Below are 21,494 nucleotides of genomic sequence, written 5' to 3'. Positions count from 1 at the left end.
CAGCCAGGGAAGCAGAAGAACATCAAGAAGGCCCTGAGTAAATGTGGTTATCCCCACAAAGCTGGGAAGGCTCCTAAAGAAAGCTCCAGCCGATCCAGGAGAGAAGAACAACCGCTGCCTAAGTGAAAACCTGTAGTGATCCCGTACGTGTCAGGAGTATCGGAGCAGCTGAGACGCATTTTTTCTAAACATCAGGTCTCTGTGGCTTTTAAACCCCAAAACACGCTGCGGCACAAACTGGTCCACCCCAAGGATCGGGTCCCCGACACAAACAGAGTAACATAGTGTACACTGTTAAATGCAGGAGGATTGCCAGGATTTATACATCGAGGAAACCAAACAACCTCTGGCTACAACACAGAAGAGCCACCTGCAGTCTATTCACACCTACAGGCCAGTGGACACTCTTTCAATGATGAGGATGTAACATCCTGGACAGGGAGGAACGCTGGTTTGAGGGCGGAGTCAAGGTGGCCATTTACGTGAAAAGGGAAAGACCGTCTCTGAATCGAGGAGGGGGCCTAAGGGTACATCTGTCACCATCTTACAATGCTGTGATTGCAGCCATTCCCCAACTCTCTGTGAATGGGACTCATGGTTATTGATCAGTGGTCATGAGAATTTGCATAATTAAGATTATGGAACTGACCTCACAGCCCATTGTCCCTTCACTGGGCTGGTTTCAGTCATTATACAAATGTACGGTTATAAGGATGAAACCTGCAGTCAGCTGAGACTGAAGACGTCACCTGATGATGACGAAACGTTTCTCCCACTGGAAACGTCCAGATGCACAGAATCAACTTTTGAGGAGGGTTGTTTGTTTGTTCATAAGACATTCATTTGGTTTAATTTGACTCAATAAAATGTACAATAAATTGTTTTTGCTCTTTCTGATACAAACAATTTTTGGCTGCCCCCTTATTCACCAATCTTTGGCATGTCTGCATGTTTTATGTGGAAGATGTTTTTACGTGAGACGTCCTTTCTGATACAATCCCAGAGGGACTCGTTCCTCCTCCAGTAACCGAACTGGGAATCTGTCACTCGTCCAACGTGTTAATCGCTAAAAATAACATAAATAAAGGTTTGAAAGATGACAAAATAAGATCAATAAGTCACCAGAACACAACTTTTCTTTTCTCTCTTTCTTATTTTGTTACAATTTTGGAAAGCATCATTTTATTTCCTGCTACACAGAGGTGTGGCCAGTGTTGACAGATCCATGTACTTGACAGCCAGAGTCCTCTTTTTTTAGCATTGCCTGCAGGCATTATATTTTGAAAAGGTTCACTTTTATATTGATATATTGCATTATACAACATTGTTATTATTATATGATGGTTACAGCCATGAGAGAATCTACTGCCACAGTAAGGACACTGACACCTGATGTATATATTGTATCAATCATAGCTGATATTTTTGTTACATTCTTACTCATAATGTTACATTTTGTAACATTATGAGTAAGAATGTAACATCATTCTACTTTTCAAAGAGGTTCACATATGCTGTAAATATTCTGTAAAATGGATCCAAAAGCAGAATAAGGAACCAACACACACCGACAGGAAGTGGGAATGAAATGAAACCATTTAAAGTGTAAATGTTGATAAGATGGCGATCGTTCCCTCCCCCGCCTCTGCTCAGCCGCCCTGTCTTTGTTGCTACCTGACGGCTCTCTCCACACGCCTGGTCACTCTCCTCCTCTCTCTGTGAACCCGGTGAACCCGCCTCTTCCTCACAGATGCTGTCACAGCAGTGAGGACCAAAGGCTTCTCTCTCTCTTTCTCTTTTTCTTTGCGGTATGTGTGAACAAACATCTCTTTGCCCGCTGCTCACAGTTTTCCTGCGGTGTCTGTCTGCAGTCACGGATTCTCTGTCATCGGTGAGAGGATGATGCTTTATGTCAGGAGAACCTGCAGCAGAGCATAAACACAAACACTGGCCACAAAGTGAGAGTGCTGCATATGCAGGATTACTCCTCTGTGTTATCACTATACAGCTCCAAGTGTGTGTTTTCACCGCAGAGGTGTACATGCATGATTACATTGTCAACACAGAAGTGAAATCAGGCTCTTGTGAAGATGCAAACACTTTGGAGAGCACTCATCGATGCTAATAGAAGATGAATGAAGGAATCTCATTTTCTGTTGAGAGCACGTGTGCGCAGATCAAGAGTTGGTTTGGAAAATAACTGAATATGGTGCAACGCAAGCAGAGGTTAAAATAATCTGTCCGTTGTATTTTTCTCCTGAAATATGTCAGCTCACTTCATGACCTCCGTCCCAAGGGGGTGGAACTGAGGGAGGACAGGAAGCAACATGTTTGTGTGTCTCTTATCACGCGTGAAGCATGAGTGTGTATCTGTGTATGCACTCATCGCTCCAGCTTTTCCATTTTCCACACCTTAATGATCCCATCCACGTGTTTTTGAAGATTTATAAAAATTTGCTGTATTTTACATATATAAAAGCAGCATTCACAGGAGCTTAAACAACAACTCCTTTTTCTATGATATAACATATATATCATCTGGTAATATTTGTTGATTATATTGTAGCTAACAAGAATGTTGTCAGATGATGCAGGAACCAAAATGAAACGACTGGCTGTGCATGTTTCTGGAGTAGTGAAAAATCGCCTGAGATCATCATTTGACTCCCTGCGTGACTTCAGCAGGATCAGACTAACTGCTGCTTGGAAACCCAGCTACAAACAGCGAGAGCTTATTAAAACGCTATTAAGAGTTCATCAGCCCATCACATACTGCATGTGTCACAGTGAGCATCGCCGATACAGCGGTAAAATATGTAACCCCTAGATTTGGTCTAAGCACTTTAAATAGTATTTGTAACATGGCTTTGACTTCAGGGCAGTGTTTCCTCACTGCTATGTGAGCTACAGCCGAGGTGTTTGGAAAGTCCTGTAGCATTAAAAACATCATCAAATAAAACATATTCTGTCCATCAGTCCCCGGTCATCTGTGATATAAAGGTGACACTAACAATTTAGTTCTCACTTCTGTTGAATGTAATATAATGATTCCTTGCCTATTACTTTTTAAACTACTCCTTAAAGTTCAATCAGTTTTTAATGTATAATTTAATGTCACATCTATTTGGTTTAATTAATAAGTGAACCAAACGGCTGTGTGGCATTACCTGCAAACACTTTGCTTGAAGCTGACGGTTAAAGTAGGCCTATTATACAGGGTGGGCCATTTATATGGATACACCGTAATAACATGGGAATGGTTGGTGATATTAAAGTCCTGTTTGTGGCACATTAGTATATGTGAGGGGGCAAACTCCTCCAGATGGGTGGTGACCATGGTGGCCATTTAGAAGTCGGCCATCTTGGATACAACTTTTGTTTTTTCAATAGGAAGAGGGCCATGTGACACATCAAACTTATTGGTAATGTCACAAGAAAAACAATGGTGTGCTTGGTTTCAACGTAACTTTATTCTTTCACGAGTTATTTACAAGTTTCTCTTTGTTCACATATACTAATGTGCCACAAACAGGACTTTAATATCACCAATCATTCCCATGTTATTATGGTGTATCCATATAAATGGCCCACCCTGTACTATGAGTTCCTGTTATTGAGTACTGTGCAAATGTTTCAGGCCTCATTTCTTCATATGTCGCTTCAAAGGACCCAGGCTTAAAGTTGTGTCGAGCAACTGTTCTCCAGGCTTTCTGAAGGTCTGTCAAAGTTTGTCTTTGGACATTAGCTGCTATTTCTCCCATTGCCACTCCAGTCCATTTCCAGAGGAACGTTTGTTTTTCCTTTGTGAAGCCATTTAACGCTGACCTATGGATCATTCAAGCCATGCAGCTAACTTATGACTTAGCTAACTAATGACTTAGCCAAGAACCAGTTTTAAACTGTCTTTGTTACTTGCAGCCTAGCACAAAAACACAGATTTTTCTCCTCATTGGTTTAGTCAAATGCCAAAAATAACACAGTTTGACAGCCACAAAATAGCATTTGTGCACCGAACAGGAGATCTCCAAAGAGCTGAAAACTTGGCATATGTTGGCATGAGATCAGCGCGTCCTTAAAAAATGAGGAAACTAGAAAAATGGACAAAAGATTATCTGAAAGTCACGTCATCAAGAAACGACCTGAGAGATGCATCTTCAGTTAATCCAGCTACTGTTCACTGAAGCCTCATCAGAAATGGTCTCAGTGGAGGGGTGGCTGTCAAGAAGGCATTCTTAGGGAAGGGAAGCACAGTCAGACTCTGATCAACTATGTAATACCATATGGAAAGTATCTGACTGGCAGCAGTTTGTTTATTCCACTCATGGCCAATGTCACGAGAGCACAGACGGACAGAACAATCCAACAATATAAATCACGGATCGGCCGGACATTACTGAAGCAGCTAGCAACCAAAGAGGAGACTGGAGAACTCTTACTGAACAGGCTTTGCACACATTTCAATAGATTTCTGCATCTATTTGAAATTTTCCTCAAAATTGGAAAATGTAGACTAGAGATGTTTTATATTGTTACAGTGGAATATGTCTGTGAAGGTTCTCAGTCATCCAGGTCATCGTAGTCAAAGGAGCTTGCAAAGAAAAGCGTCTGGACTTCTTTAAGTTGCTTGAAGACGTTTCACCTCTCATCCGAGAAGTTTCTTCAGTTCTAAGGTCAAATGGTGGAGAGTCCCAGATTTAAACCCAGTGGGAGTTTCCCCCCACAGAGGGACAAAGGACCCCCTGATGATCCTCTAATCACCTGAGCCAAGGTGTGAAACTGGGTGTGGGTCCCAATCAGCCAGAGTTTCAGGTGAGCTCATTGTGAAACCTGGCCCCACCTTATCATGCGAATTCCTGAGATCAGATGGTCCAGGATGTGAGTGGGCGTTAAGGTGTCTGGGAAGGATCTCAAAACTGGATTATAGATGGCAGAGAGTTGGTGTCGTAAACCCCGCCTCTGTTCAAAGAGGAGTGAAAGAAGCATCTATGTCCACTGTGAGCGACCATCTTTGAACAGAGGCGGTGGTTTACGACACCAACTCTCTGCCATCTATAATCCAGTTTTGAGATCCTTCCCAGACACCTTAACGCCCACTCACATCCTGGACCATCTGATCTCAGGAATTCGCATGATAAGGTGGGGCCAGGTTTCACAATGAACACACCCGAAACTCTGGCTGATTGGGACCCACACCCAGTTTCACACCTTGGCTCAGGTGATTAGAGGATCATCAGGGGGTCCTTTGTCCCTCTGTGGGGGGAAACTCCCACTAGGTTTATATCTGGGACTCTCCACCATTTGACCTTAGAACTGAAGAAGCTTCTCGGATGAGAGGTGAAACGTCTTCAAGCAACTTAACGAAGTCCAGACGCTTTTCTTTGCAAGCTCCTTTGACTACAGTGGAATATGTTTGAATATGTTGAAGTTGTTCCCACAATGCTGTTCAAACCTTCTCTTTACCAGGAGCAGCCAATCAAAAGGAGGGTGGCTCAAATGGAGGGGAAGTAGATAAAACAGCTTGTTTTACAGAGCGGACGACCCCAGGGTCAGCACTACAGCTCAGTGTTTGCTCAATACTGCGGCTAAATGCAGCAATCCTGGGAAAATTCATGGATCCAACAGAAAGGCACAGCTGTGGAGAGACTGAATGACTCGGAGACAAGAAGAGGTCGGCTTTTGTTTTTTCGTAGTCATGAAAACAGTGGCTTTTTAATGTAAACACTACATTCGATTGGTTTTTCCAGCACGGACATCCCACATGAAATAACAACCATTCACTAAAGAAGAGTAGAGGGAGAAAGAGAGAGAGAGAGAGAGAGAGAGAGAGAAAGCTGCACAGAAAAAAGCATTCACTGGGTAAAGAACAAAACATAAAAAATATGACGGAAACGGGAACAAAATGAGAGGAAAAAATGCTTTCTCATGTCATTATACACGGTTGTTTTCTTTTTTAAAAACTAGAAATCAAGAAGTCAATATAGAGAGATGGACGAGGGCTAACACATGAAGAGATAACAGATCTACTTATTGTGTGTGTGTGTGAGTGCGAGCAAGTGTGCATGTGAGAAACTGTGCTTTTCATTGTAGACCTGGAAGGAGTGGGTTAAACTGAAAAGAGACAGAGAAGAAGAAGAAAAGAGCATGACTTTATACAGCGTAGATGTGTGAACATGCGGCGTCCCTAACTAGCGGACGCAGCGAGAAACGTGCTCTCCCCCAAAAGTGTTTGTTTGTTTTTTTTCTTCTGAAATAATAAAAAATAGATATTGTTATAATATTATATTTAATTGTTCTGAGTCAGGCTAAAGTGAGGACACGGATCTAATGCAGGGAAACAGGCAAAACGGTAAAAGGAGAAGGGGCGGGGCACAGTTCAGAGCATTATAACAAGACGGCGGGGTCGGTCTGAGATCTTCACGGATCAGCTCGCTTTGCAAAACATCTTTTACATTTAAAAAAGGGAGATATAGAGAAAGAGATACTCTGTAGCTACAAAGCACGAGAAAAGTTTTTGGAATATTAACAGGATCATTAGGAAGGTCGTTGGCGGTACTGTGGTAATGTTCACTGGGGTCTTTATTATTGTAGTAATCAGAGTACATTTTTGTCCTTTTTCAGCTCACTTTAACACGTCGCTGTACTCTGAACCTTTCTGTTGTCAATCCTTGGAAACTTAAATTGTCACTTTTTTTCGATATATATATATATATATATATATATATATATATATATATATATATATATATATATATATATATATATATATATATATTTGCCTCTGCCGTGTCCCAGAAACCAACAATCTTCTCAGTTTGTTTGTTTCTGTATTTTTCTGTTTGTTTTTTTACTTTTACTTTTTTTTCTTTTTTTAAAGTTATCTGAGCATTATTTGTGTGTACTTTTTTTTGTCTATAAGTTGTATGAATTAACTGATCTCTTTATACAAAGGCTTGAGTATCACATGCTATCTGGGCTTTAGAGGGAAAAGGAGGAGGACGGGGAGATGGGTTGGCAAAAAAAGAAGGAGCGCCCTTTAACTTTGCAAAAATAAGCCAAAAAAGAAAGAGATGGAAGAAGATGAGAGAAGTAAAGGTGTGGCATGACGAGAGAGAGAGAAAACAGACAGGTGTGTGAAGAAAGGTGATCAATCAATAAATAAATTAATAAATTAATCGACCATTATCAAACCATGGGTGAGTTTTCTTACACGGAGAATGTTAGCAGATCTAGAGGTTATAACAGTGAGAAAGTTTTAATCATAACATTGTGTAGTTGCTTCTATAAGCACAGCTATCTACAGTGCAGTACCTTTGTTACATGGCACTGATAGGACTGTTAGCACATTTCCTATTGGCTCCCACACCCGGCCGTGGCCGACGGTTTGCTAGTGGCTTAGGCCTGGAAACAGGAAGCCTTACATCCTGTCGATGAAAACCACACCTTGAGTAAAACGATCCCCAAAAAAGTGACTGACAACAAAAACAACAACAAAAACCACTTAATGTAAACAAAACACTAACATTAAAATCAGCATCGTCAGTTTTAGCAGGTCTTGAGAGTTTTGGCTGACCCGTCTAGTGCTTCTTAGTACATTTTCACATAATTCTGCAAAAACTGTTATTACATAATCACTACTACAGCAAAAAAGAAGGACAAAGTAATACACACACACACACACACACACACACACACACACACACACACAGGGGTGTCAGGTGAGGCAAAACGTGAATAAACATCAGTGTACAGACTGATACTTGCAATAAATATACATATGATCAACAAAAACAAGAGTCATAAAAAACGTACAGGTTTGGGTTAACAACAAAAGACAACGTAAAAGAAAGGAAACGGGGAACGGAGGCTTTCATCGACTTTGTTCACAAAGTTTTCAAGGCTGCAGGGTTTCGTGTTTTCTACTAAAACAAATTTGTTTGCTTGGCAGCAAGCTCAAGAACGTCAGGAAGAGTCGGAGCAAGAAGAGAGCAGACAAGAACTAAAAACGGTATATATATATAATATATATATATATGTATGCCTATTTTTTTTTAAATTATCCTCATTATTAATATGTACCTAGTTTCATTTTTCTTTCGTTTTTTCTTTAAGTAATCAGCATCGTCATCATCGCCATCATCATTTCCACAGCAGTGTCAAAGGAAGAGGAATGAGGAGGTGGGAGGACAGAGGAAGGGACAGAGGGGGGAGGAAATAACAGGGTCGGTAGGCGTGCTCAGTACAAGCCACACCCTCGGAGGTTGTTGGCGATGATAATATCGGTCACGGCGTCAAACACAACCTGGATGTTCCCTGTATCTGTGGCGCAGGTCATGTGACAGTAGATTTCCTTATTTGGAGAGCGATTCTTACTCTCGAACTGTGCTTGGATGTAAGCTGCTGCATCCTCGTAGGTGTTGGGTCCTGGAGGGAAGCAGATGTGTTACGACACAATTATTAAAACAAAAACTTCAAACAGGAAGTCTCATGAAAAAAGGACTTAACAAGTAGCTTTGGTTAGTTATCTGGATGATGATGATGATTATATATTGTTACAATGTTGCATTCTCTTATAAATACTTTGTTTCCAACTTTTTTCTACTTTTGCGTAGAGTTTAGATCACCCCTGCATGGACTGGTGGCCTGTCCGAGCTGTACAACAGCTGGAGTAACCTCCGCGATGTGAAACTGGGTCAGTGATCAAAAAGTGAACGGACGGATTTCAGGTGCTGCTGTGGCTTTGGTGAAAGTCAGGGGAGGGACAGCCAGTCACAAGAAAGCAGGTTTTGGGAGGTTGGTCTTATAGAGGTAGGAGCAAAAATGACTTATTACATGTCTGCACCTGCGTAAATGTAAGACAAACAAGTACTAAAAAATATAGAGCTGGAAATGAATAAATTAGCTGTTGCATAATCCTTCATTAGTACCTGTAGGGCTGAGTTCACACAGTCAAATACTCAGTGCTCAGGTGGGTTGTTGTTAGTAGCCTAACTGTGTTACCACCATCTCTGCATTCATCACAAAGTACACAAAATATCTGTGTTTGTATCGAACTCTAAAGCTTGGACTGTGATGCGTATGCTATATACATATATGCTACAGGAAGTTAGCCAGTGGACATTTTTGGCTGTGCAACAGTGGGAAACTCTTTAAACACTTTCTTTATGCTTCACTGATTCTGAAAATCTGCAGGTCAAAGTATTTTCAGTCTGTTGCTAGTTTCAGTTTAGTAAGAAACTTAGATATATTACTGTAAAATAAAACAAATAACTGATTCACATGGACAGCTAGCTTTGAAATCTGCTACACAGCATCCACTTCTAGTGATAGCTGACTCCACACCTTCCTTTGTGCTGCACTGAACGTCACACTTCACAGGAAATCTCACACAACTATTTAAAGCTAACTGTTTTAATGAGCTCAGACTTCAGAGGAAAGCAGCTGCATATCCTGTCGAGCAGTGAGACATTTTTGTTAGCTAATGTCAGCTCAGCAGGTGAAGCGAAGCCGAGACCTGTCGACAGAGTCGGTTTAGATGATGTGATATCTTTAGCTTCGTATGAACTTAGCAGGTAGCAGAGCTGTCATCACCACATAAAAGTCCAAATTAGTAAGTAGAAATACTATTCCTGTAACAGAGGTGGACTAGCAGTGCTAAATGCAGGCTAACTGGTCTGGTTTCCTACACACAGATGATCACATCTGTATCCTATTCATTTGACCTAATTTGAAGCACATTAGCTGTATATCAGATGCAATGATAGTTCTCCTCTAGAAGCAGGGCTGATGTACTGTACCGAGGAGTCGTTATTCAGCAATGATAGTATACATTCTAATAGGTTTGCAGATTTATTGAATCATACTCAGTCCTTCTGCTGGGCAAAGTCAGGACATGTTTGCGTGTGATGTAAAAGATATTTCTCCAAGATCTTTGGCTTGAAAAATATTTGTGGTTGTTAAAGGTTCGTAAAGTCTTCTGTTGGGAAGCTGCGAGAGCATGGGACACAGGAGGAGAGACTGACAGAAGACAGACTTACTGAGGCTGTCAAGCAAGTTAGCCGAACGTAAGTAAAGCATGAGGGACAGGAATGAAAAGGATCCACTTGGAGACCGGAAAGGAGTTTGGAGTAGGCAGGAGGCAGCTCTCACTTATTGCGGCTGACCAAGCACGACTGTCTGCTGCTTCTTATAAGCAGTCTCTTCCTTTTCTCTGTCACCACCTCGTCCGACTCTCACCTCCACACGGAGAAATCTGTAAACTCGGTTCTGCCCGTTACAGGTTCTGGGTCTCTGTGCTCTATTTATCTGACTCTCCTCTGCTCCTTCCCTGCTTTCCTTTTAAACAGTATATCTCTCTTTTCAACCTGAGCCTCTGCAGTTCTTTAAACAGTTCGTTGGCCATCTCTGCTGCAAACTGTAAACAGCAACTTTGATTTAAAGTGCTTCAAATTGTTTACAAGTCTGTGACAGTAAATGTCAGGGCTAGAAGCAGAGCCGATGTACTGTACCGAGCAGTCGTTAATCAGCATCCAGAACCTCAGGAAGGGCTTTAGAAAGCATTTAATTTCTGGGAATTACACTTAACACAGGACAGATGGTAGTCATTCATACTTTTATATCCCCTCTTCAAAATGTCTCATACAGTATTAGCCTATTTTCGGCTCCGTTACACTGATTTTCATGCAAATTTCCAAATGATTTTGTACGACACAATTTTTAAGATTAAGCTCCTTCAAATGAAGCAATTTGAAATTTGGTGAAACTTGATCTGAGCTTTCAGTTAGCTTAACATAAAGACAGGAAGAACCAACATCACAGGACTATTAAAAGATAACTTTTCAGTAAACTGATTAAACTAAATGAGGAGCTCAATTAGAGGGTTGAGTGGGTTGCAAATATACACCAACATTGTAAAGCGATTCAAAAAGCACATCTTACATCGGATGTGTAGAAATGTGTCAGCTGACGTGGGCTGAGATCACCTGATCTGCTGAGCTCGACTCTGTGGCCTGCCCGAGTTCATGCTACGCTCTGTTTTTGCAGTTGGCTACGTTCAATGAATGAACTTTAGATGTGTCGTTCTCGTGACTATATTTCGTCCTGTAAACACTTTTAATTCAGGAAAACAAATTCCAAACGTTCCTGTTTGAGATTCCTGCCCACCACTGGAATAAACCCAAACTTTTTTCGTACCTGTGTATTCAGGGAAGCAGATGCTGAGCGGAGATTTCTTGATCTTCTCTGCAAACAAATCCTTCTTGTTGAGAAAAAGGATGATGGAGGTGTCGATGAAGAACTTGTTGTTGCAGATGGAGTCAAACAGCATCAAAGACTCATGCATGCGATTCTGCAGCGGGGAGAAGGGGGGGGGGGGGGGCAAAATAATGAGGCACGAATAAAGAGGGAAAATGGGATTAGGGGAGATTAGGGGAATGGGTGAAGGAAATAGGAGAGAGTGAGGAAACAGGTGATAGGGAGGACATGGAAAGAAGGCCAAAGTTACACGTTACCCCGACTGAGCATGTCGACACAGTCATAGACACACATTAAAAATTCATCTGGGCCTCACACTGGAACACCAACAAACTGTGACAGTATTAATTTGGCCTGCCCGGGCAGGACTCGCCCATATTTTCAATAAAAAATTATAGTTCGTGGAGGAAAGCAAAACATATTCTGGAAAACATTTACATTCAAATCTGCTCCAAATGCACACACACACACACACACACACACACACACACACACACACACACACACACACACACACACACACACACACACAGGACCAAGAAAAATAATCACCCATATCAAGTTACTCATGTGATGCTTTATTGTCTTTATCTCATGTATAAATACAACATCCAATAAATTATGACAACAGTGAGGGAGTTACAGCAGATGCATTTTATGCACAGTGATGGATAAAATGCAGCATTCACACGCACGCGCAGGCACACGCTCATACAAACTCGCACACGCACAGATAACAGCTTAGTAGATGTGGGCGACTTGTACAGTACAGCGAGTGTTGATTGGTACCAGCATGTTGGTTGAACAGAGACTGGAAGGTTAAAGCACGGTGAGTGCAAGGACGCTGATGTGTACCGGCATAAACTCTGCGTGATGCTATCACGGGTCGTTACGGTCATGTCCCCCCAGCTCTCTGACATCTCTCCCAGCTCAGCAGCCTGAGTGCACATTACATCAGCTGGCACGGTATAGCAGGGACCGAATGTTAAAAGGTTGCAAGCAAAACCCGGTTTCTAAATCCAACGTACAAGTAAGTCAGCAAAAACAGGCCACAGGAGCTCATTTAAACCTAACACGGGAAAGATTTGGCACTTCGGTTTGGCTGCCATTGTGACATTTCAACAGCTTTTTGTGCTGCTGTGGCAATGACATGGCAAAAGGTGCTAACATTTCTTTTGTGACACCACCTGCTGCCCAGAAGTGCACCCACTGCTGTCCCCAACTCTCAAAGCTGAATAGGCCACTGATTGTGTTATCCACACAGCACAACAATGCAAACAAACGACCCACAGATGTGTCCTTCAGCGCAGCCTATAGGAATGAAGTATTTGCCATCAATATGAACTACTTGCTACTTCCTTGTCCTCCTCTTGTCCTCTCAACCTCGCCTACTGTTGCAGTTGTCTTCTGTTACTTGGGATTGGTCCTAAACCACTAATTGTGTTACAGCTCGCCTGATGCAGAAACAACGACGAGGTCTAAAAGGTAATAATGTGAAGGACCGCACGTTTCCCGTCCCGAGCGCCTGCTCTGTGTCATGAAGAGACGAGACGGGACTGTAAACACTGTAGCAGAGCGCTTACACTGTTCACCTCCACCAAAAAAGAGGCTTCCACACTTTTAGTTGCGTAACAGACTGGCTTTGGTCTTTTCACCTCTCATCATGTACACCATGACTTCTACTGAACTGTTTATGAAAAAAGACGTTTCTGCTCAATTCAGTAAATTTTCTATTAGCTGCCGTCTTTAGCGTATGTTCAGTAAAATTCAAGTGTTGTGTTGTGTGAATAAATTTAGGCACACACTGATCTGAGATCACTCTAACTAATTTAGTATGTCACTGACAAACAGCACGAATCCCTGTAGGTCCGTGCGGTGCCGCGGGTTAACGTTGGAGGACAAAGCTCCGATGCCGTCCTGTCACCGTCAGCCCGACGGCAGCACAAACTTAACGGTTTCCTTTCTGTGTGTTAACGGCTACCAGGAAGCACAGCACAAGCAGCACCTTTGCAGAGCAGCAGTCGTCAGCGCCGCGTGGATGTGGAGTGACTAAACAGAAGTGTATCTGTTGCCAGGGGCGGATCTAGAAGGGTGGCATGGGGTGGCAAGTGCCACCCTAAAATGATCCCTTGCCACCCCAGTTTTGCATATGACAGTGTTGTTTATTAAAATAAGACAGCATTAACAGTTTGAGCGTAGTTACAGTCAGCAGTGAATATAAATGCTAAAACTGAATATATTGCATAGTGTCCCCCCTGCACCAGTAACAAATGGTTCAGCCCATAGCAGGACCGGCTTTTTTCTTGTTTTCAGCAGCAAGCGATGCTCATGATTGTGCCAGAGCACATTTTGAACAACACCATGGGAATTTCAGATTTCACACAGGTGGGTGGATGTTACACTGTGGAAATGGAAGGAAGGTGAGTGTTATTAACCCTCTGTGGTCCACGGACACGCTGCACCTCCAGATCACATGACTGATGTAAGCTGACACAGCAACAAGCTGCAGCCACGCTGAGTCTCTGTTTCAGCCACATTGAAAGTTCAGACTTCAAAGTTTTTAAATTTTAATTACAGGCCAGTAAATCCAGAGTTATGATCATATATATATCAGCCACGCTTCGTTCTAAATACTGTCGTCACGTTTGTGTGTTTTAAGCGTTTTGTAAGGACAGCACGAAAACAGTAAAGGAAAAAAGCCACCTCTTTCTTATCGGTGGAAAAATGCACCATGTCGACCAATTAAAAAAAATGTCAACATGTGGGATTTGGTTGTTTAGGAAGAGGGAAAAGTTTGGGGAGTGACGGTAACAGGGCGAGCGAGACAGAGCGAGAGAGAGAGAGTTTAGATGTGGGAGATTTGTGACGTGTGGAGTGTTTACTCAGTGTGTTGTGTTGTTGTTCTGTTGTGTAGTCGTTGTTTTGTTTTGTGTGTCAGTGAGGGCACTAATGAATGTCACAGAGGCACATTTGTAAACACTGTCACAAAGTAGAAAACCAGCGGAGTGATACAGCTGCTGTTGTCGGGCCTGCAGGTTTGTCCCTGTGCTCTTCTGTCTTTTGGTCCATTTTTTACTGGCACACATCATTTGTGGAGCATCTTATTGCGACACCTGATTGTTCTCTCATTTTAGTTTTAGTAATATTTTTAAATGGTTGTACAAAATGAAAAAAACAGCAGGTGTATTGTCTGCATTTTTAGATAAATGGTTGTTTATGTTTACAAACTCTCCTTGAATCGCTACCTTATCGTGGTGGAGGGGTTTGTGTGTCACAGGGATCCCAGGGGCTATGTACTTTATGTAACTAAAGTATTTAATTATGTGGGCTACAGACAATAATTAAGTTATAGACTATTTTTATATGAAAAGCGTGCATACTTACTGCATTTGAATCATTATAGCCACATGTAACCACCTGCATATGTGTTTGAAAAAAAAAAAAGGCTTTGATTTTGCCACCCCATTTGGTTTCTTTGCCACCCTAAGAAAATTTCTCTAGATGCGCCCGTGTCTGTTGCATCAGACGCACAGTTGTGCTCCTACGCGTATCACACAGAGGGAAATCATTTTGGTAAGAGGAGATTTGGTTTTATTACGAGTGAAATGTGCGATTGCAATGATATTAACCTCTGCACTGCATAGACGGGGAGGGAAAGGATCGTGTTTGAACTCTGTACGCGATCATTCCCCAGTTTAGGAAAAAAATCCGAATTTATAGAAGAACTTTGATTTTTGGATCGATGGGATTAAGCACCGATTTCAGCCTGTCAACACTAAACGCTTTGTGTTTGGAAGGAACAGAAGCTTCATGCAAAGTGTAGCGAATGAATGAAGCTACTGAGAGTGAAAACTAAGGAGAGACTGACACAGAACGCAGAGATCGTTTTCCTTTCTGTAACAGATCAGTCCGAGGAGACGACGATGAAGCAGTTTTAGCAGTCGTGGCAGCGGCTCGCTGTGTGGCCGTGTGAACCTCTTTGGCTGGAAACTGCAGTATTATTTGGCAACTAAGGTGTTGTGACATTTTGAAGCCCCGTGAGTGTGTTTGTGTGTCTGAGGCCTGTCTGTGCTGAAAGGGTAGATAGGTGCCCTCTGGGTAATTAATCCACAGATGCTGACTCCACCGCAGCACCCATGGGCTGATGTCGTCTCTTACACAACACACACACGTTCATGAGCACGTACACCCACACACACACGCCGTGACCTTTTCTGTACTATCAACAGACACATGTAGGTAACTATATACAATCTGAAAACATGAACACACAAAATACACATCAGTGCACGGCACACAGCATGCAGGCTGAACGACAGCCTCAGGGAGCGCTCCGTTTCTAAATTTGGCACAGATGTGGTCGGATGGGCCGATGATGATGACATCTACCTGTGCTCCAAAAATGGCGGCTCTGAGCAGAAGAGGCACATCTGGTTGTTTGTGCGTGGATGGAAAAGCGGAATAAAGCTTCGTCGGCTCCATCGCGTCTCACAGACAAACACTTTCTATGTGACGATGTTAACTGTGGCTACACGGAGGAACTAATGACGTAGCTCCAGTACTGCCCTGATCTCTCTGAGCTGGGTCAGAACAGCACCCGTCACTCCTCTGTTCGCTTTATGATCGATTCCAAACAGACGTCGAGATACGAGGAGAACAGCGTGGATACAATCGTAGTCTGCGTTCACGTCCCAGAGGACGTACACATCAGTCTGTAATCTTTCAAAGCTCACCTCTGGTTTATTAAGGTGGACTGGAGGACAGCAGGCATATTGCACGGTGCAGCCTGACACAGTGGATGCAGTGCCAGTGCCCTTTAAAATCAATACTTGTGCTGAAGCTTTATCTAGGTGGAAAATGTCCGCGGGAGTCGGCACAAGCTTCTGCGACTCTTTGTTTCAATTGATTTTAAGGAGTCCCATGCAAGAAGCGAGATGAGCCTGCAGCCGGGAATGGCGTCTGCAGAGATTAACGATGACAGCGGCGTGGCTCAAGCAACAACGTCCTCTTTATGCGCTCATTTACACTATGAAATTAGATTCAATCAAAAGAGGAATCAGGAGGTTTACTGAAATCTACACGGGCCGAAAACGTTTCCTCTCAGATTAAAAGCACAGCAGTAAGATTTGGTGATATGTTCTCACAGCCCGACTCTTTAGAATGACGTGATTTCACAGCACAAACAAGCCACCAGCAGGTGTGTGTGTCTGTGGTGTCCCTGTGGACCACCCACTAGTGACCAGGGTGCACTCTGTTTTTTACTATGGGAACGTAAAAGTGGCAATCCCATTTAAATAAAACATACCAAATTCATTTTAGATTATTATTTTTATCATTTGCATTTCACAACAGTGTTGCTGTAACTCCCCCCTCAGCTTCTTAGTGGGCACAAATGCTGCTGGGAATTTAACCCCCCAAAACTCTACTACTCTGAAAATATCATACAATTATTTTCATCGACTTAATAGCTCTGAAATTTACACTTAGTACTTGAAATGCCTGCAATAAAGTCAGTTTTGATTAAAGCTTTGAATTAGCTAAACTTGACCCCCACTAAGACTAATCATACGCACGTTTGCGTCGACTTTTGGTATAAATAAGGCACAAATTTATGATACAAAAATATGAATACACAAATTGAAATCAAAGGGAAAAAAGTAAATACATCTAGTAAACGAGTGATTCGGTACACTAGACTGTGGTCGGCTCAGCTGGTCTCTCGTTCTGCTTCTCAGCTTCGGTATTGTGCAAAATATCTGCAGCGAGAACAGATTTTAGACAGAAGGTACGCTTAAAATAACGGTTCTTAATTAGGATTGAAAAAGATAAGATGTCTCAGCCAACCAACCACCAACAACCAACCAGTTAATTCAAACTTGGCCAGTATGAGAAATGAGTACTATGACATCATGAACTCAGCTCAGACCCCACATTTGACCGGCTCTCACATACAAGTCAAACACCCAGCATCCATTGGCCAAAGTTTAACAGCATCATCAGTACAGGCCACACCCTCGGAGGTTATTGGCTATAATGACGTCAGTGACGGCGTCAAAGACGAACTGGATGTTGTTGGTGTCCGTAGCACAGGTCACGTGGGAGTACACTTCTTTCTTGGGTGACTTGTTCTTGCTCTCATATTGAGACTTGATGTATCCCAGTCCCTCTGTGTAAGTATTTAGACCTGAGGAGACACACACACACACACACACACACACACACACACACACACACACACACACACACAGAGTTAGAAAAAGCCCCCCAGTTCAATTCACTTTTATTTACACAGCGCCAAATCACAACAACAGTCGCCTCAAGGTGCTTCATCCTGTAAGGTCGACCTACAATAACACATACAGAGAAAAACCCAACAATCATGTGACCCCCTATGAGCAGCACTTTGGTGACAGTGGGAAGGAAAAACTCCCTTTTAACAGGAAGAAACCTCCAACAGAACCAGGCTCAGGGAGGGGCGGGGCCATCTGCTGTGATTGGTTTTGATCTGAACCTTTGTATCCGTGTGCTCCCCTCCATGTTTTCTGAAAACATCTCCTTTGACTCTCAGCACACATTCGGCTGAGGCGTGCTCTGTCGGCTGTTGAGCCAAGCTTCAATAAAAATGATGCACGGGCCGCGTTCTCAGACGAGGTGATTTCAGACAGATAAATGATACGTGATGGAAGCTAATATGTCCTGTTATTGCTGGCGCAGACTGCAACTTCCTGAACATTATTAATGTGTTACAGACTTCAGAATGTGACAGATACGAGGCCCTGAAGCTAAAAATAACGGAGCCGTTATTCGTACCGTGCATTGATCAATTTACCAGCACTGGCAAATCCACTGTGCAGCCTTTTAGCTCAACAGCATTATCAACTGTTCTGCCTTTACGCAAGCATTTGGCAGGTAATGCAGCTTAAATTGGTACAGTGCTTTTAGAATGAGTCAGATCTCACTGATTGGAGCAAATGTTGTTCCAAGTGTCGCTAACATCTATCTGGCTCTCAGCCATTAGCAGCACTGTGGTTCGTCTGTCTGCTTCGGTGGCAACTTCATCAGAACAGGCACAAAGTCTGCAGAGGGGTGAAGAGAGGAGGAGAAGGGGCCGAAAACAAGATTGGAATTCTAATTCTCGCTTTCTCACAGTCCCGCTGGCTCGGCCTCTTGCGTTCCCACCATCTTGCTTTGCCTGTGTTGTTATAAATTTCTCACACTCTTGCTCTCTCCGTCTCTGGCATTGCCCCCCCCCTCCCCGCCTCACATGTTGTCTTGTCTCTTGTTTCCTCTCTCACTGGAGCTCCTCTCGTGCTCCCACTAACACCCCAGCTTTTATTCCCTGTGAGTCTCTTTGTCTGTATTCAACGTTATGTTCGACTTTCATACTTTCTTAGAAATCAGCACAATTGTGACTTCAAAACTGAGAGCTACATATATGAATGGCCAGGTCTGATTCATTTCACTGTATTTTTGCTCTGCGTGAAATCTCGACATGCTTGTTTTTAATGAAAGAGTAACTTCAGCGAATGACAGCTTAAATCATCAACCACATCACCAGCTCTAATATAGGTGCAGCTGGACTGTGGTGACAAAAGAATGGACTTTTACACCATAATGCAGTTATGAAAGGGAAGTCACTTTTAGTCTGAGCAGCTAATGCTCGCAGCTGTCCACAGATCTCAGGCTCGTTTCAATAAACAGCTGGAGCAGCTGAAGACGTTTGCCAACGTTTCTGCTCGATTGCTGCTTCGCCTAATTATAAATACGGGTGTGTGTGCGATACTTAATAGCAGCATCTGGTGCTGACAGTTTGAATGTGAAAGTGATTCACCCACAGTTTAAAAAAATAAATGGACAACAAACCTTTTCCCCTGGTCCTGATCGACACAACTATCAAACCCTGGAGGCAGAAATACTGTAGCCAGACTGTATTAACAGACCTCTCTGCACTGAATCATATCTGTTATTAACCTCTGTCTCTCTTCCACAGCATGTCTTTATCCTGTCTTCCTTCTCTCTCCCAACCAATCACAGCAGATGGCCCCGCCCCTCCCTGAGCCTGGTTCTGCCGGAGGTTTCTTCCTGTTAAAAGGGAGTTTTTCCTTCCCACTGTCACCAAAGTGCTGCTCACAGGGGGTCATATGATTGTTGGGTTTTTCTCTGTATGTATTATTGTAGGGTCGACCTTACAGTATAAAGCGCCTTAAGGTGACTGTTGCTGTGATTTGGCGCTGTGTAAATAAAGTTGAATAGTAAACATATTTTTCCATTCCAGTGTTGACGAATGCTGTAAAGAGCCACCAAGCAACATCTAGCTGGGAACTAATGCTTCTTAAAGCCTGCAGCTCTGATGTCAAGCAGGAACACTGCTGTAGCTGCTGATGTAGTTATCTGAATGCATACTGCATTTGTAGTATTGACTGTACCTGGCAGTGTAACCTGTGGCCTAAGCAGGAGAGGGCAGATTATGACTGAGGCCAGGCTCCACTCTTACAAGTGTGTACTGTCAATATATAGAAAGCACCATATAAAGAGTTCAAATATCGCCACATATTTGATATCTGACCTCCTTTAAAGTCGAGAGATTGATCCGAAGGTCAAAGTTTAGCTATTTAAAACATTGTTTCCTGCTGTGTAAGCAATGATGTAACCTCTGACCTTTTCTTCAAGGTCAAATTTCCATAAAATGTGTCTCATCTTTGAACCTTTTGTTTGTATCGTAACATTTAGGGAATGATGTCGGCATATGGATTTTCTAAATATCACGTTATAGTTTGCGTTCAAATATCTCGTCACCTTTGACCTCTGATCTCACTGTTCCACTTCACAGCTGCCTTTCCTTTACTGCACTGCAAACTTTTTAAACAAAAATAAAATGAATACATAGAAAAGAACGATTCCCTTAAAAGTAAATCCTCGGTGCAGGTTTGGACTCTGGGAGGGGTTCTAGTTCTCGTTTTAGAACCCACGTTTGTCTTAACATAAGTACACTTCATGAGATGTCACAGTGCAGGGTTGTATGTACCAGTGTACTCAGGGAAGCAGATGGACAGCGGTGACTTGCTGATCTTGCTTTCAAAGAGGTCCTTCTTGTTCAGGAAGAGGATGATGGAGGTTTCCTGAAACCACTTGTTGTTACAGATGGAATCGAACAGCTTGAGAGACTCGTGCATGCGGTTCTGCAGGAGAGACATTAGCACGAGTTAACGGGGCTGTTAAACCTCTAACCACTAACACACTGTAAAAGCACATAACGGAAACGCGGGCATATAGTATTCACCTACATGTATACACAAAGCGAAATTAAGGACACCCATATCACATGCACACAATCTTAACACAAAGAGGAATTAAAATTGAATCTAAGAACAGAAGTCCTAGAAGTTCCTCTTGGAAAGTGACACGTATATCTGGGTATGTGTATTTGTATCAGCGTATCAGTAATCAACATTATTAGTAATCTAAATAGCAAAGCCATGCTCTTTTAGCCAGTTAGCTTCTATTACACTGAACAACTAAGCACAAGCACCCACTCTGGGCCCTGCAGAGTGAGGCTTTCAGGAGGAGGAGGTGACTGCACGGGCTGGCAGCATGTATTTGAGGAAAAAGCTGCAGTGACAGTTTGTGGAGGTAATGAAGTGTAAAGGCAGAGAGGAGGAGGAAGAGGAGGCTCAAGTTATTACTGCACTTTGAAACTAAAAGCTTTGCAAGTGTTTTCTGACTATATTTATCTTCTCGGCCAAACAGGAACAATGCATGTGCTTCATAAATGAATAATTAGTATCCACTGTTTGGTTGGCTACTAAAATAAGTAGAAGATGAAACAAAACTGAGGCCTGGATTATTTGTTCATAACAAACCCGTTCATGCTACAGTGAAATTGATTCAGAGACAGAGTTGAAAGCAGTTTCTCTCCAGTTTGATTTCTTTCCTGCTTAGATCAGGACAGGGGAGCAAAAGCAGCTGATTGGATTAGGGAAAAACAGATCTATAGAAAATTAGGAAATTAAGAAGAGCTTTAAAAAGTTACCAGGAAGAAAGAGAGAGGAGAAAGCCAGACAACATTTTTGGATTGAGCGGCTCACAGACACAAAGAGGCGCTGCTTTCAACTCTCAGAGTGTGCGTACACCTATCGGGGTGGTTTCATACCTGTCTGTGGGTGGAGCTTCTGTAGAAGATCTGACTGCTGATTGGTTAGAGAAGACAGTCGATGGCAACAGTGACAGGAGGAGTGGAAGTAGCC

At 42.7% G+C, this 21,494-nt stretch overlaps 1 protein-coding gene and 1 long non-coding RNA gene across 3 annotated transcripts in view; one reads left to right on the top strand and one right to left on the bottom strand.

Moving 5' to 3' along the window:
- The window catches only part of LOC309710150, a 394,879-nt gene that overhangs the window by 50,974 nt on the left and 322,411 nt on the right, over positions 1-21,494 (top strand). The gene's annotated exons all lie outside the window — the stretch shown is intronic.
- The window catches only part of LOC309710138 (guanine nucleotide-binding protein G(o) subunit alpha), a 135,881-nt gene continuing 121,138 nt past the window's right edge, over positions 6,752-21,494 (bottom strand). The window contains exons 7-8 of one of the 2 annotated variants that reach the window (XM_082539391.1): positions 11,191-11,344; positions 6,752-8,421 (exon numbers count right to left, since the gene is read on the bottom strand). In XM_082539391.1, coding sequence (XP_082395517.1) covers positions 8,234-8,421; positions 11,191-11,344 — 342 coding nt within the window. In that variant the 3' untranslated portion in view covers positions 6,752-8,233. Of the gene's footprint in view, positions 8,422-11,190; positions 11,345-11,807; positions 17,435-20,275; positions 20,430-21,494 lie in introns of those variants that run through there. The other variant, XM_082539392.1, reaches the window with a different exon arrangement.

Source organism: Aulonocara stuartgranti (genome assembly GCF_965226115.1).
Source record: "Aulonocara stuartgranti genome assembly, chromosome: 7".
Classification (NCBI taxonomy): Eukaryota; Metazoa; Chordata; class Actinopteri; order Cichliformes; family Cichlidae; genus Aulonocara; species Aulonocara stuartgranti.
Note: the sequence above shows the minus strand (reverse complement) of the source record. Positions and strands in the feature narration are given on the sequence as shown.